Raw genomic sequence first — 14868 nt, 5'->3', positions numbered from 1 at the left:
CGTCCCTAAGCGTACGTTACGGCAAAGCACTAAAAATGTATATCCTGGCTATGCCATCATTTATTTAATCAAGAACCACGTCACAGCCGTCATATACATTTTTGGTCATACCGCCCAGCCCTATACTCAAGTATAAATACTTAAATAAAAAATAACTCTGGTTAAAGTAAAAGTGTTGTAGTTGCGCCCTTATTTGAGTAAAAGTTATATTGGTATGTGTCAATGATCCGGTACCACCAACCGTCGTAATATTTGACTCGCAATTAAATTAGAAAACGACTGGTTTTTTTCTTGTGGTGCCCCACTGGGCCCCAAATAGAAAATCGAGCTGCGAGCGTCGATGCGTACACATCCATAGATTATATCGACCAAATTTCAGCCCGATCCGTTCACGAATAACAAAAGATTAACGATTTTAACTCGTGTACACAACAACAAGAAGAACAAGAAGCAGATCAAAGTGAGTGGCGTTTTGAGTCCGGTAGCCCGGCCTAAAAATAAATACTCAAGTAAAGTACAGATATCATTAAAAAACTACTTACTTGTGACCTCTGAAACCAACAATATCCAAGCAATAAGTGACAGATATCAGTCCCAACAAGGCCTTCACTTTAAAGTTCCTAGATTTTGTGACCATTTTCTATTAATATAAGGGAAATATTATGTGATAATTTGAGGGAAATTGAAGCATTTGTATGAATTTAAATTTTTTTTTCGACAATTTACCATTAAAAATGACTGCCATCATGTGATATAAGTACTTGGAAAACTATGAGCCCCTGCAAATATTGTTGAGTTTCATTAACACAATGATTTATGTTTTCTCAGTCATTTTTACTTTCTCCTGCAGGCCGAATTGGATGCTCCAAAGGGCCGGATTTGGCCCCCGGGCCGTGAGTTTGACACACGCGTTAACTCATTACTCAGCACTGATGCTGCTACTGTATTCTAAGTGTTGCAGGGTTGGGGGACAGCCAGAGGAGGCACGTGAGAGAAGGAAGGAGAGAATCTGCTGTTGGACTGTAAATAGCTTCTAATCCTGCAGAGACAGACCAGAGCTACCGTGCTAATGCTAAACCTCAGCTGCTCTTTCCACACACCAAATCCAACACAATCAAACATCACAGCCCCAAATTGTATTGCAAACAGTGGGATTTAATATCTACAGTGCGAAATAATCACTTTTTGTATAGTATTTCTCATTCATTTTTTTCCTTATTTAACATACTGTGTCGAAAATATGGGGAAATAATTATAACACTGTACTACATCCTATTATATCCATGTTACAAACAAAAAAAGCAATAAGATTAGTTCATACAGCAGGGTATAGAGACAATACAAACCAAACACATTATTTATACAGTCAAGACTACTTACATTTTATGATATTGTTGCATTTCAGACCATCAAAGTTATGTTCAAAGCACACAATTACTTACTACCAGTTATTAATCAAAAATGTTTCACTTATCAACAAGAATGTTATGATCTCAGAGGTCAGATTAACTTTAAAAAAACTAAAATAAGAACATTAAATAAGGAGGATCTGAAGTTAGTGATGAAACATTCATACATTTAAAGCAATATACAGACAAAATGTGCATTCAACTACAGTACAACATGGAAGAATGTACATAAGGAATATCATAATGTAAGGTATAATGATTGTTGTGATGTATTTTCCAATGATGCAATATTGTCTTAGATAAAATGAAAGTCTTTTTTTTTCTTTCATTATTTGGAGAGTTCTGAGTGAGAATGGAGGGGATTAAGAGGTTGTACTTCTTACTGTACATCTTCGTTATGAACCTATGAATCTGATTCATTCAGGAAATTAATTATACGATGTAGCATTTTGAAACATGTGCATGTCATAGATGGCCACTATGTCACTTAATATACATAATTGTGCACACGCTTCAAGCGGAGAGAAATTCAATGTGTTGGTTACAGGGATTGACTAAATAAGCTCAATTTGAACAGTTAGAATTTGTTATAATGGGTTCAAAGTGCGAACTGTCTCATTCAGTCATGGGGAACTGGCCGCCCAGGGGCCACAAGCTGCCCTCAGGCTAATTTTGTTTGGCCATAAAACTAAATGCACAAAATGACTCCAAAAACACACAAAATGACAACAAAAAACTTAGAAAATAAGAGAAAAATATTCAAAATGACAGCAAAAGACACAAAATGACAACAAAAAATGAACAAAATGAGAGAAAAATATTCAAAATGAGAGAAAAAAATACAAAATGACTTAAAAAGACAAGCGCATTGAGATGACTGTTGTAATTTGCACTATATAAATAAAGTTGAGTTGAGTTAATTCAGATTTAAGTTTAATTCAGAATTAAATTAGCATTAGGAATTAAGTGTTTACATGGCCAGTTTAAAAAGGAATTCACTTTTATTCTGCTTTAAAGAGGAATTAAAGCTCCCATGTAAATGTGGGAATTGAGATTGTATGCATAAGGAAAATAGGATTGGATTTGATATAGAAAAAGCTTTAAGGAACTGACATGAACAGATTGGTTTGCAGGAGGAAAATAAACACTTAAGGAGTGGAAATGGAAAGTGAATGTGAGAATCTTGTGCCATATAAAATACATATTGGGAGATACAACTTGAGCCTTCACTTCAGACATTTCCACACAATCTGCAGTGATTTCTTTACATGTAATCTATATGTTAATAAGGAACACAGATGACTGGATCGCTTCAGTTTACTATAACGTGCATATAAAATGCATATATCCAGCAAATAGCCACGTAGCGCTCAGTATGCATTCATCATCTAATGGTGCTGCAGGAATTATCCATTCTTCTAAAAGTAGAGCAATCTAAAAAAAAAAGCCACCTCAGTGACACCAGGCGTATCCAACAGGGCTGTGTGTACCAAAATGTGCACGGTTGTGTTTTCTTAAGCACCGACAACATTAATCACATCTGACTTGGATGGTGTAACATCCATATATACTCCACCCTTCCCCCATTTCCTGAACAACCATGAACTCTCCTGTTCTACTTTCTCTCTGTGCATCATCACCTTCTAACAGACAGATGTGTGTGTGTGTGTGTGTGTGTGTGTGTGTGTGTGTGTGTGTGTGTGTGTGTGTGTGTGTGTGTGTGTGTGTGTGTGTGTGTGTGTGTAGTGCTGAGTGTGCTGAACCCAACATGACAAATTAACATTTTAGCCTGAAACCAGAGGAGTAGATTTAATATCAGTGAAGCTTTGTGTTCTCAGATTAAGGACACACGCGGAGGTCTGATGTCAGCATGCCAGTCGTGACACCCTCCTCATCTGTCATTTGACGCGCACGCACACACGCGCGCACGCACAGCATTGAGAACAGGTGCAGCATGGATGATAACGCTGATCTATCATGTAAGAAACTGTCAGCTCTCATCAATGCTCTCATAAGTCGCCGTTACCTGATACAAAATCCTCCAAATACGTCTCTGTGGAAAACCATCTTTTGCATGCCCCTCCTATTTTCACCTAATCATCATCATCATTAGTGAGGCCAGAGGCAGGAGGCATTCTCACTATGCGTTAATTCCTCCTACATGGTTTGCCCGATTTTGACAAATAAGCTATGAAAAAAATTCAGAAAGTTCCAGAGATGTATTATTATTTATTCAGCTACTACCTTCAACCCATTTTAACCTTTTTCAGCCTTATTGCTATTTTCAGCTAATGCTAGGTTAGTGCTAATGCTGGGTTAATGCAAACGCTAGATTAATGCTAACACTAGGTTAATGCTAACGCTAGGTGCTACGTTAACGATAAGGTTAGGCTGATGCTAATGTTAGGTTTATGTAATGCTAAGCTAATACTAAGTTAATGCTAATGCTAAGCTAATGCTAAGCTAATGCTAGGTTAATGCTATTGCTAGGTTAATGCTAAGGTTCGGCTGATGCTAATGCTAGGTTGATGCTAACACAAAGTTAATGCTAACACTAGGCTAATGCTAATGTCAGGTTGATGTTAATGCTAAGGTAATGCTAACAGTAAGATAATGCTACCGTTAGGCTAATGCTAACGTTAGGTTAATGCTAATGCTAAGCTAATGCAAATTTAGGTTAATGTTATTGCTTGGGTAATGCTAAGGTTAGGCTGATGCTAACACTAGGTTAGTGTTAATGCTAGGTTAATGCTAATGCTAGGAAAATGTTATTGCTAGGATATGCTAATGCTAACCAATATTAATACTAATACTAACACAAATTTATGCTAATGCTAAGCTAATGCAGTGCGATGCAGGCCAGCACCTGGATCCTCACTTGCATTTTCTTCAGAAAATGCAAATATTCTAGTTGCTATTATTATTGGAATTTTTTTTTTACATTTCCTTATTTAAATATTTTTTATCTAATATGTCACCTTACAATAACCTTATGATCTCACATCATATACGCCACATGTGTCAAACTCAAGGCTAGGGGGACAAATCTGGCCCTTTGGAACATCCAATTCAACCCTAAAGAGAAATTGAAATGATAGAAAAAACATGAATTATTGTGTAAATGACCAACTAACTCAGTTGCAGATAGTAAATTTTATCCAAATTCAATGAAACTCCACGGTACTTGCAGGGCTCACAGGTTTCCCATCACAATTTGTAAAAAAAATTCTACAATTTTTCTTACATTATTTTTCCGATTTAAATAAAGATTGGTCACAAAATTAATTACATTTAAAAGAGAAGATCCAGGGACTGATATGTCACTTACTGCTTAAAAAATATTGATGCCTTACATACTTTAAATATTATTTATATGTAGACATTAAAACTAGGGCACATTAATGTTGGCACTGCTCTTTATTTGACCCCTGATATAGGCCATCCCTTCTCATATAATGGCTCGACACTGCCCTCTGCAGGCCGTTTATGGCATTATTTCAGCTATTGTTCTAAATATTAGCAGCTGTGTAAAAGTATGGATGATTTGGGAAAAGGAAAGTTAAAAAAATAAATAAAAAAAAGAAAACTCCTTTTCCTGAGCTTATTTCCAGAAAAAAAAAAGTGTAGATGTTTCACTACTACTTGTATAGGCTACTGCAGAAATGGGCAACCAGGATCCCAGGGGCCACATGAAGGCCCTCAGTCTAATTTTGTGGGCCCCCCAAAGTAAACGACAAAACAAAACGACTCCTAAACAACAACAAAAAAAGAAAAAAAATAGACTACAATAATACACAAAATGACAGAAAAATACAAAAAACGACAACACGAACACACATTATGACACAAAATGATTGAAAAATAGACAAAACAACATTGAATACCAACAAAAACGACTCCATAGGCACAATATGATCACAAAAATGCACAAAATGAATCACAAAACGCACAAGACAACTATAATAATACATAAAATGACAGAACAATATACAAAACGACAACACAAACACACTAAGTCAATATATACAAAAAGACAATAACATTATGCAAAAGGCCACCAAAAACACACAAAGTGAAAAAAAAAATTACAAAATGAATGAAAAAAACCCCTCAAAACAAAAACAAGCACACACAAAATGAGAGAAAAAATATGCAAAATGACAACACTGTATCCTGTGTAAATGCTCAGATTGGTCATTATTTTAAATACTGACATGAATGTTAATAAAGTCACTCTCAGATCAGACAATAAAGTAGCCTACACGTGCATGCAAAACTAACTTCAGGTGTACAGTTGAAAACATTATACTTAGTTTTAACATCAGTGACTTGTGTGATTGGACGGCCTCACAGGGAACAGACGTGTCTTTCTTCATAAAGTGCGGTCAGGCATCACTCAGATTTTCCTCAACACAATTAGGCCAATCTCAGCCTTTCATGTCAAACCTACAACTTCAAAGCTTTCCCATGCTGCTGAGTCATGTTTGGTTTAATAGGAGGAGGGATCATGCATGGATTACATCGAGGAAGGAAGGAATTAGGCAAATAAGATAAAAGTGGAGGAAGGGCCGACATGGAGAAGAGAAGAAAAGAGAAGAGAACGAACCAGAAAAGGAGAAGTTTTTCCATTTGGTTCTTTCTATGGTCCTGTCAGCGAGTTCAAATCATGGCAAAACGTCACAAACACACAAAACATGTTTGATTACGCCCAACGATTAAGTAGGAAACTCAGAAAACATCATTCACAAACTCGTGCATTTTGTTTTGCAAATAAGAAATGTACATATCAAACAAATACAGCATGTTTTATACATACAAAGAAACATGTCAATTACAAGAAGAAAAAAAAACATCCTTCAAGTGAAAAACACGACATTTCTTTGAAAGTTTACTGGCATTTGTGTGTGTCAATCAACAAGACGGATAAATAGTGCCAAAAGTTACGTGACAGATTTTCCATGTTGTAAAATAGTTTTTTTGGACTTGAAGGATATTTTTGTTGTTGTTGTCTATTTATTTCAGACAAACTAAACTAAAATAAATGTAAAAAAAACAACAATAATTTATTTTAAGAGTGCAAACCTCCATTAAGCACCAAATCTCCTCTTACCAGATATTAGCAGTTGTCTGGATCAACTACATATACATATATATATATACAGTATACTGTAAATATATATATATATATATATATATATATATCCCATAAATAATTACACATTAGGTCCAAATGTATGGGCAATTCTATTTTTGTTGTTGTTGAAAAATCGCAATGAAATGCGAAATCCAGATTAAACCTAATTGAGGAAGCAACTCGACATAACTGAGTAAAATTTCATAAAAATCATTACGAACCAAAATGTGAATTTTTTAAATTTCACCAATGATTAGAGATAGAGATTTTTAATTTTTTTACTACATGCTGTATGTAGCGGTGTTTCCATTACCCTTAGAAATGTGCAAAAATCTAAATAGCGCAATAAAAACCGGTGATGGAAACACGTGAGTTTCGAAAAAACACTTAAATATCGCTAAAAGTTTTTACGCTTTCATGACGAGGAAATTAAGACAATTTGTTACTGAAATATGTCGCAAAAGCGCGAGGGAAAAACATTTCGCGCAAATACACGTCACAGAACGTGACGTACCTGGTCACGTGACCACTTTTCTCGGAGAAAACAAGGCGCGGTACGTGTAAACAGAAGAGGAGACTTAGCATTATACTTAAAAATTATTACTGCCACATTAGACGTGAAACAACAAAGGAATGTTGAGCGTTATAAGGAGGTTCTGAGCATCCGTCTTCCTGCAACAAAATCTCGTGGTATGAGATTTCATGGGAGTAACGAGGCTCCAGCCCAAAACAACGTTCAATGGAAACACGTTCAAAGCTCAACTATACTTTATCGACATTTAGAAACATTGCTTTTATTTATTTGCGAAAACCTGTGAAGGAAACCCAGCTTGTATTTGATAGGTACCTTTCTTATTTGCAAAATAAATTGCATTAGTTTATGAATGATATTTGTATTTGTAAACCAACACTGAGTTTGTTTGTGAATAATGGGTGTGAGTAAAAAGGTTTGGTGAGTTTGTGAGATTTTTGGTGTGATTTTAATTTTATATAATCTATAGTTGCTTCTCCCTTCTGCTACAGTACAACAGCACCTATTAAGGCACAATGTTTCATGTTTTTGTTTTTTTTTCTCAATGAGCATTCCTGCTGAGAACATAGTCCCTTATCTTACATGACTGCACTGAATCCAGAGGAATCTTCTTCCAGGTTTTCCATAAAAGGGCTGAACAGACTCAACTCAATGCTTGCTGAAGCTGAATAGTTGCTAAGACTAAACCAGGGTGGGCACAAAAATAAAGAAATAAATAAACAAAATATCAAAGCAAACCACCCCTTTCTATCTGCTCCTTAAAAATAACAGACATGGCACTGAAGTCCAAACACTTTTACAGACATGTATGTCCAGATTAAGTTCATGTAAACATTAGCAAAGACACTGCATGTGTTTCTTACCTAAAGGTTCACCCTGAGAGTCACACATGGCCACAGAGTGGGAGGGTCAGCAAAGTAAGTGTCTTCTTTGTCTTTCTGTCGTCTCTCAGCTTCCTTTACTGGCTTTATTTTAATTTTATTTTTTTCTTAAATGAACTCTCAGAGGTCAGTCTTTCTTTATTTCCCCCTCCAATTTCGCTCCTTCCCAACTGTTCGCCTATTGGCCAGTGGAGATGTCAATCAAACAATCCCGGCTCTGTGATTGGACACTAATTTAGTAATCAGGATCCCTCCCTCGGGTACTATTTCTCTAAGCAGGCTTTATTGGATAGGATATCAGACCTCATACCACAGCACCAAAATAAACCCTTACACAAAATTACACAACATAGTATATATTTTTATTGAATTCATCCTTTATATTTATTATTATTATTATTATTATTATTATTATTATTATTATTATTATTATTATTATTATTATTATTATTATAGTGTTTTTGGTTTGTTTTTGTATTTTTGCACCATCCATCGAGCAAAATTCCTTGTATTGATTAAAAACTCTACTTGGCAATAAAATTAAAATTATTCTTATTTATTTATTTATTTATTTATTTATTTATTTATTCATTTATTTATTTATTTATTTATTTATTCATTCATTTCAAATATTTATTATTATTATTATTATTATTATTATTATTATTATTTTTAACAAGACAACATGCAACAACTTCCTCAGTTATACATCATTGCACATCATTTATAAACTATGAACTAAATACACCACCAAATACAGTTCAAAATCCAAAGCGACATGAAAAAAAGCACACAAAAGGAAAATATAAAATTCAATAAAATACAACAATAAGAACATTGTAAAAGGGGTAATTAGTGTCAAATTATATAATTTTCTTGCATGGACATTTTTAATTTTATCTAGGAATCTATAAAACAATAAAATATTTCATTTTAAAGCAGACCATGACTCGGGGCATTTAGCAAATCTGCATTTGTGTATATAATAATTTGTTATTATAATAAAATTAGAAATTATTACAAAAGTGAGATGCAGACTGGCCTAAAATTGATATCGCACCAGCAAGAAAACAAAAACAAAAGGTATCTGTGGCAGTAGTATTTATTATAACCAACAGAGGGCGGTAATGTCTCATTAAATCTAATTTTCCCTCACTTCAGGAAACTTTTCTTAGCTGTTTTCTGTTAGATGACATTCTAGTAAACTCAGGGTGAGTGACTCAGTCCTAAACACTCCCTTTGGAAAAAAAAAAAAAAAAAATCAATCTCATTTCTTGTAAATTTTCTTTTGGATGCCATAGTCATGACTCATGACATAAGATTCAATGTGTGCAGAATCGAAGGAGTAGAAACATGAAAAAAGCTCAATCTTTGAAGGAGAAACAAAAAGTGCACATGGACACAGATTATATATAAGCAATAACAGCTGAGGTATTTTAACATCAAAGATTCATGTTAAGAAGCCTTTTATAAAAGCAAAGTTTTGGCCACAAACTTCATAAATCTGCTCAGATTAAACCGCTGCCTATTCTCCAGCTACACTAAAGTTCTCCACTTTGACCATAAGTGGGCCACAAATGAGCAAATTCAGGATTAATGTGCCCTGGTTTATACTTCCACATATAAATGATAAAGTATATCAGTCCCTGCAGGATTTTCACTTAAATTTCCCAGATTTGAGGAATTTGGCTACATTTCGTGGAATAATTTGAGGATAATTTGCCAGATTTTGGAAAAAATTAACAGTTCTTTCAACAATTTGAGATGAGAAATGACTGCCGTCATCTGAAACTGAACTCTGCATATTGAATTGAATTTTTGAAGAGAAAAAGTAGAAAAAGAAAGGGAAGAGAGAAAAAAGAAAATAGGAAAGAAAGAAAAAAGAAAAGAGAAGAAAGGGAGAAAAGAGGAAAAAATGAAAAGATGAAGGAAAAAAACAAGAGAAAAAGAAGAAAAAAGAAGAAGAAAAAGAGAAGAGAGAAAGAAAAAATGATGAGAAAAGAGTAAAAAAGGAAGAAGAGAGAAAAAGAAAAAAGAAGATGAAAAAAGGAAAAAGAAACATATGAGAGAAAAAAAAGAAAATAGGAAAGAAAGAGAAACAAAAAGAGAAGAAAAGAAAGGGAGAAAAAATGAAAAAGGAGAAAAGAAGAGAAAAATAAAATAAAATAAGTAAAAAGGAAGAGAAAAAAGAATAACAAAGGGAAAAAAGAAAGAAAAGAGAGAAAAAAGAAAATAGGAAAGAAAGAAAAAAGAATAAAGGGAGAAAAAATAGGGAAAAAAGAGAAAGAAAAAATGAAAAGGAGAAAAATAAGACAATAAAAAATAAATAAAAATAAAAAAAGAGAAGAGAGAAAGAAAAAAGGGAAAAAAAGAAAAGAGGAAAAAAGAAGTATAAAAAAAAGAAAGAAAAAAGTTCTCCAGTAAAACTAGTGCTGTCCGCTGTGCGTCTCTGATTAAACCCTAGGCTCTGCCAAGCGTTTCAAACACTTGATGCTGAATGACTGCAGCTTTTACTCAGCTGACCCTTCGTCACTTGACTGAAAGGATTATCACGAGGGAACGGTTTGCCGTGTGACTAAGTGGGGTCTGACAGTTGACTTGTACGGCAATGTTGGTGTCAGTGAGGTTGGGATTTGGATAACCAGGGCTATCTTGAGATTTGTATTTGGAGAGAACACAGGGGATGAGATGTTGAAGGGGTTTCTGCTTTGTTATCAGCCCTCCAGCCCCTGGGCTCCTCCAACCCCTCTGGCCTCCTTCTCCACAACACCCTGGTTGTCTTTGCAGCGCCACAGCTTTGATGTTTGATCCCTGACTCTTGTTTGTAGAAGAAGCCTGAAGCCCCTTTTGCAAACACAACCTAAACCTTCACCCCACAAGGACCTTTCAACCCTGCGCTCTCTGGCAAACAGAAAGTGGACCAGTCACTGCTGTGAAAGTTTACACTCAACATAAACAGGAGCGGCCATTTTTTTCACTTCACAGTAGTCTAGGTTGAGTTTAAAAGTCGCTCAAAAGGAGTTTTATCAACAATAGACATTTGTGTGGGGCAGGAAACACTTACATGTATTTAGGACGTGCAGGCAGAGACTTGACGAGCAGGATTTGAATGTGTATTGATAATGATCGATAATTCTCCCCAGAACCAACTTTTTATTTTATTTTATGTTTACATATATCGTTATTTCAACTATACATTGACGTGCAGTTGAAATAAATGTCAAACCAACTGCCTTGACTTTTTATGAAGTGCATAATCCAACTTTTGCTATTGGATGAGGAAAATCTGGAAATTAAAATCACAGTAATCATTCATAATAGTTATGAACGTGGTAATATGCGCCACAGTCATGTGCATTCAACTAAATGTACTTGAACTTGTGTTTTTGGATGAGGAAAATAAGCAAATTTAAATTGCGGTAATTGTTACTATGAAATCGCAATACTTAAGGGTCCCATATTATGCTATTTTTCACACATCTCCATTTGTTCTAAGAACCCCAAAAACATAGTATTTGAGGTTTATTTTCCCAAACTCGCCTGTTTTCCAGAGTTTTAGCCTCTGAAAAGTAACTTTCTAAGCAACTCTACACAAATGATTTGTAGCCTACTTATGCATATTCATGAGTGGGCGTGTCTATAGACAGGACACTGACTTCCTCCTCCCCGCACAGTGACGTAGGGCCAGAGGACGACCCGTCCTCCTCCCGCCCACTCTGTAGCTGAGCTCATGCTGCTTTATAAACACAAAGACAGTGCGTGGGGGTGGGGGCGGGGGCGGGGGCGGGGCGTTCCCCGGTACATACATAGACTGTAGAAAATACATACATAGCACTGCCCGAAAGATGCTGAAATGCTCACTTTTGTGGGCGTGTCTGTTTACATGTCAATCACGGCAGAGAGCTTCCTGGAGGCGCGGCTTCTCGAGCTCAATGCCACGTCAAATTCGTCATCAAATTGGGAACGTGTCATCAAATTGGAGTGAGGTGTTTGGGCTCACCCTGCAGTAAGAAAGGAGCAAATCACCCTCTAACTAACGATTGAGGGAATCAATGAAAAAAACACTTTGGGCATGTGTATGAAGCCCATATAACACATTTATCATGTTTAAAGCACAGAAAAGTTGATTTAGCGTAACATGGGCCCTTTAACAAAAGCAATCAGATATCAAAAACGTCCGCAAAGCGATAAATCTACTCTGTGCCAGATATTAGCAGTTATCTGGATCAGTGATCCTTGCACCATGATCATTGTTTGTTAGAAATGTATATCTCCAATAACCATACAGTAGGTCCAAATTTATGGGCACACCCTTTTTTTTTTGGTAACATACGCAATCCAGATCCAGATCCGATCTGAATTAAACTCAGTTAAGGTAACTGAGAAACCAACCTGAGAATAACTTAGTCAAATTTCATGAAGATCGGTCAATTACAAACCAAAGTATGAACTTTTGAAATTTCGCCAATGATAACAAATTGGGATTTTTTCATTTTAATTTTGCCTCCCGAGTGAGGTGTTCAGGGCACGTCCCTGAGGTCCCGAGATAGACCCAGGACACGCTGGAGAGACTCTATGTCTCGGCTGGCCTGGGAACAGGGTTCCTACAGCATTAGTCAAATTACATTTAAGACTTTTAAAGACTTTCTATTGCCATTTGAAAGCTAATTGAAGACAAACTTCACAGTAAACATAATTGGGGGGAAAAACGCCACATCAATTACATAGGGTTCGGGTCATTTTTTCTAGTATCTAGTGCAGATGTGCAACTGGTGGTTCCCAAAGTAAACACACAAAAATACACAAGATGACATTAAAATACACAAAAAAAACTAAATTAATAAAAAATCACTCCAAAAACTCAAGATGACTACAAAATTAGTCAGAAATCTATAAAACAAGAACAAAAACACAAAAAATAAAAGCTATTAGGAAAATTGGACAGGCATTTTTCATTACATTTTACGTTTTCCCATGTTGTTTATACATTTTTTAAAAAATGTTACCATTTATTTTTAAATGTGAGACCAATTACAATAAAAAAAAAAGACATTTTAATGACAATTAAGGCCTTATTTTTTGTTTCATGATATTATTAACTTTTAAGACTTTTAAGAACCCAGGAAGAGCTGGATGACAAGACCAGGGAGAGAGAAGTCTGGGCCTCCCTGCTAGAACGCTGCCCCTGCAACCCTGTAACAGATAAGTGGAAGAAAAAGGATGGATGGATTGATAGATGGATGGCTGGATGGATGGAATTTTTCAAACTGATCCAGAATCAGTATATTGATCTGGATCGCCTCCAAAATGTTATGGAATTTTCCATGGGGAAGGTATTCTTCACCCAACTCCTATTTTGAAGTTGTGTATTATTTGTGAATATTTGTTTTTATTCAATATAGTATTTTTTACACTTTCAAACATGTTTTTGAAATAAAGTTAATCAATTCTTTTTTTTTTACCTTTGGTTAAATTCTTGTCAAAATTCGTAAAGTACTTTTGTTGTAATCCTGCTAACAGACGAACAAACACACAAATATACATTGCTGAAAAATGACCTCCTTTGGCGTCTACTGGCGATGGTAATAAATCAGAATCACAATATAATTTGAATCGACACCCAAGTATCAGGACAAAAGCATTTCGTCCCAGCCCTAATGGTTAATCCACACAGTTACAGTTACGCTGTCATTTTGTTTCTCAGTGAAGAAACAATCAACAAACGGTCTTATTCCAATGTTGAGTTAATTCACCAAGTCAATTTGTTTTGTGCTGACAACAAATGACAAACAACATTAGTAGAAGAGAGGAGTGAACTGTCAAAAACCTGTAGCAGTAATACCCTGATCCATTAAAGTGCAGACTGTGTTCTCCAAGTGTTTATAAGACATTCACCTCCACTTTGTTGACAAAATGAGCGACCCTGCCAGCACGCTGAGGAATTTGCAGTGAAGACAGGATCTTTCGCTCCAACCTGAGATAAGACACCAGTGATCACTGTGATGGTGACAGAGTCTATCATCTCAGTGTAATAGAACATCAGACCAACAAGTCAATGATGAGCTTCAATCAGCTTCCATTTGTAGTGACTGAATGAATAAATGAATGAATGAATGACATTTGAGAAAAGACTTCCTGATTTGTTTGTTTTGTATAGGGCGCCGATTGTAAAGTTGTGCATGCTAAAATAAACAGGAACTTTTCTCTACATTAAGCACAAACCACATTTGAAATTTGTAAAATTTGTGATATGTTTTATTCTTGTAAAAATTATATGTTAATGTTCAATCTAAATAATAAATGTAAATATAAATGTTTAGTTTAAGTGTTAAATGTTAAATGGTAAATGTAAATCTTAAATGTTAAATTTAAATGTTAAAGGTAAAATCTAAATGTTAAATCTAAATCTAAACATTCAATCTAAATGTTATATGTAAATACAAATGTTAAATATAAACGCTAAATGGTGAATGTAAATCTTAAATGTCTACTGTTAATGTTAAATCTAAATTTAAATGTTAACTGTTAATGTTAAATTTAAATTTAAATGTTAACTGTTAATGTTAAATCTAAATTTAAATGTTAAATGTTAAATCTAAATCTAAATGTCAAATGTTAAATCTAAACGGTAAATGTAAATCTTAAATGTTAAATTTAAATCTAAATGTTAACTCTAAATGTTACATGTATATCTAAATTTTAATGTTAAATCTAAACGTTAAATGTTAAATCTAAATGGTAAATGTAAATGTTAAATTTAAATCTAAATGTTAAATCTAAATGTTACATGTAAATCTAAATGTTAACTGTTAAATCTAAATGGTAAATGTAAATCTTAAATGTTAAATTTAAATCTAAATGTTCCATGTAAATCTAAATGTTAAATGTTAACTGTTAATGTTAAAACTAAAT

General features: G+C 34.7%; 1 protein-coding gene across 6 annotated transcripts in view; it reads right to left on the bottom strand.

Moving 5' to 3' along the window:
• Nucleotides 1-8121, bottom strand: part of eml1 (EMAP like 1) — a 77428-nt gene extending 69307 nt beyond the window's left edge. For all 6 annotated transcript variants that reach the window (XM_028437583.1, XM_028437584.1, XM_028437586.1 and 3 more), the window contains exon 1: nucleotides 7939-8121. Coding sequence is in view for 1 of the 6 variants with exons in the window: in XM_028437585.1 (XP_028293386.1) it covers nucleotides 7939-7966 (28 nt within the window). In the remaining 5 variants the exon portion in view is untranslated. The remainder of the gene's footprint in view (nucleotides 1-7938) is intronic.
• Between the last annotated feature and the right edge of the window lie 6747 nt (nucleotides 8122-14868).

The sequence above is a fragment of the Gouania willdenowi genome, chromosome 22, assembly GCF_900634775.1.
Source record: "Gouania willdenowi chromosome 22, fGouWil2.1, whole genome shotgun sequence".
NCBI classification, from domain to species: domain Eukaryota; kingdom Metazoa; phylum Chordata; class Actinopteri; order Blenniiformes; family Gobiesocidae; genus Gouania; species Gouania willdenowi.
The sequence above is the reverse complement of the archived record's forward strand: the minus strand, read 5'-3'. Positions and strand labels throughout refer to the sequence as shown.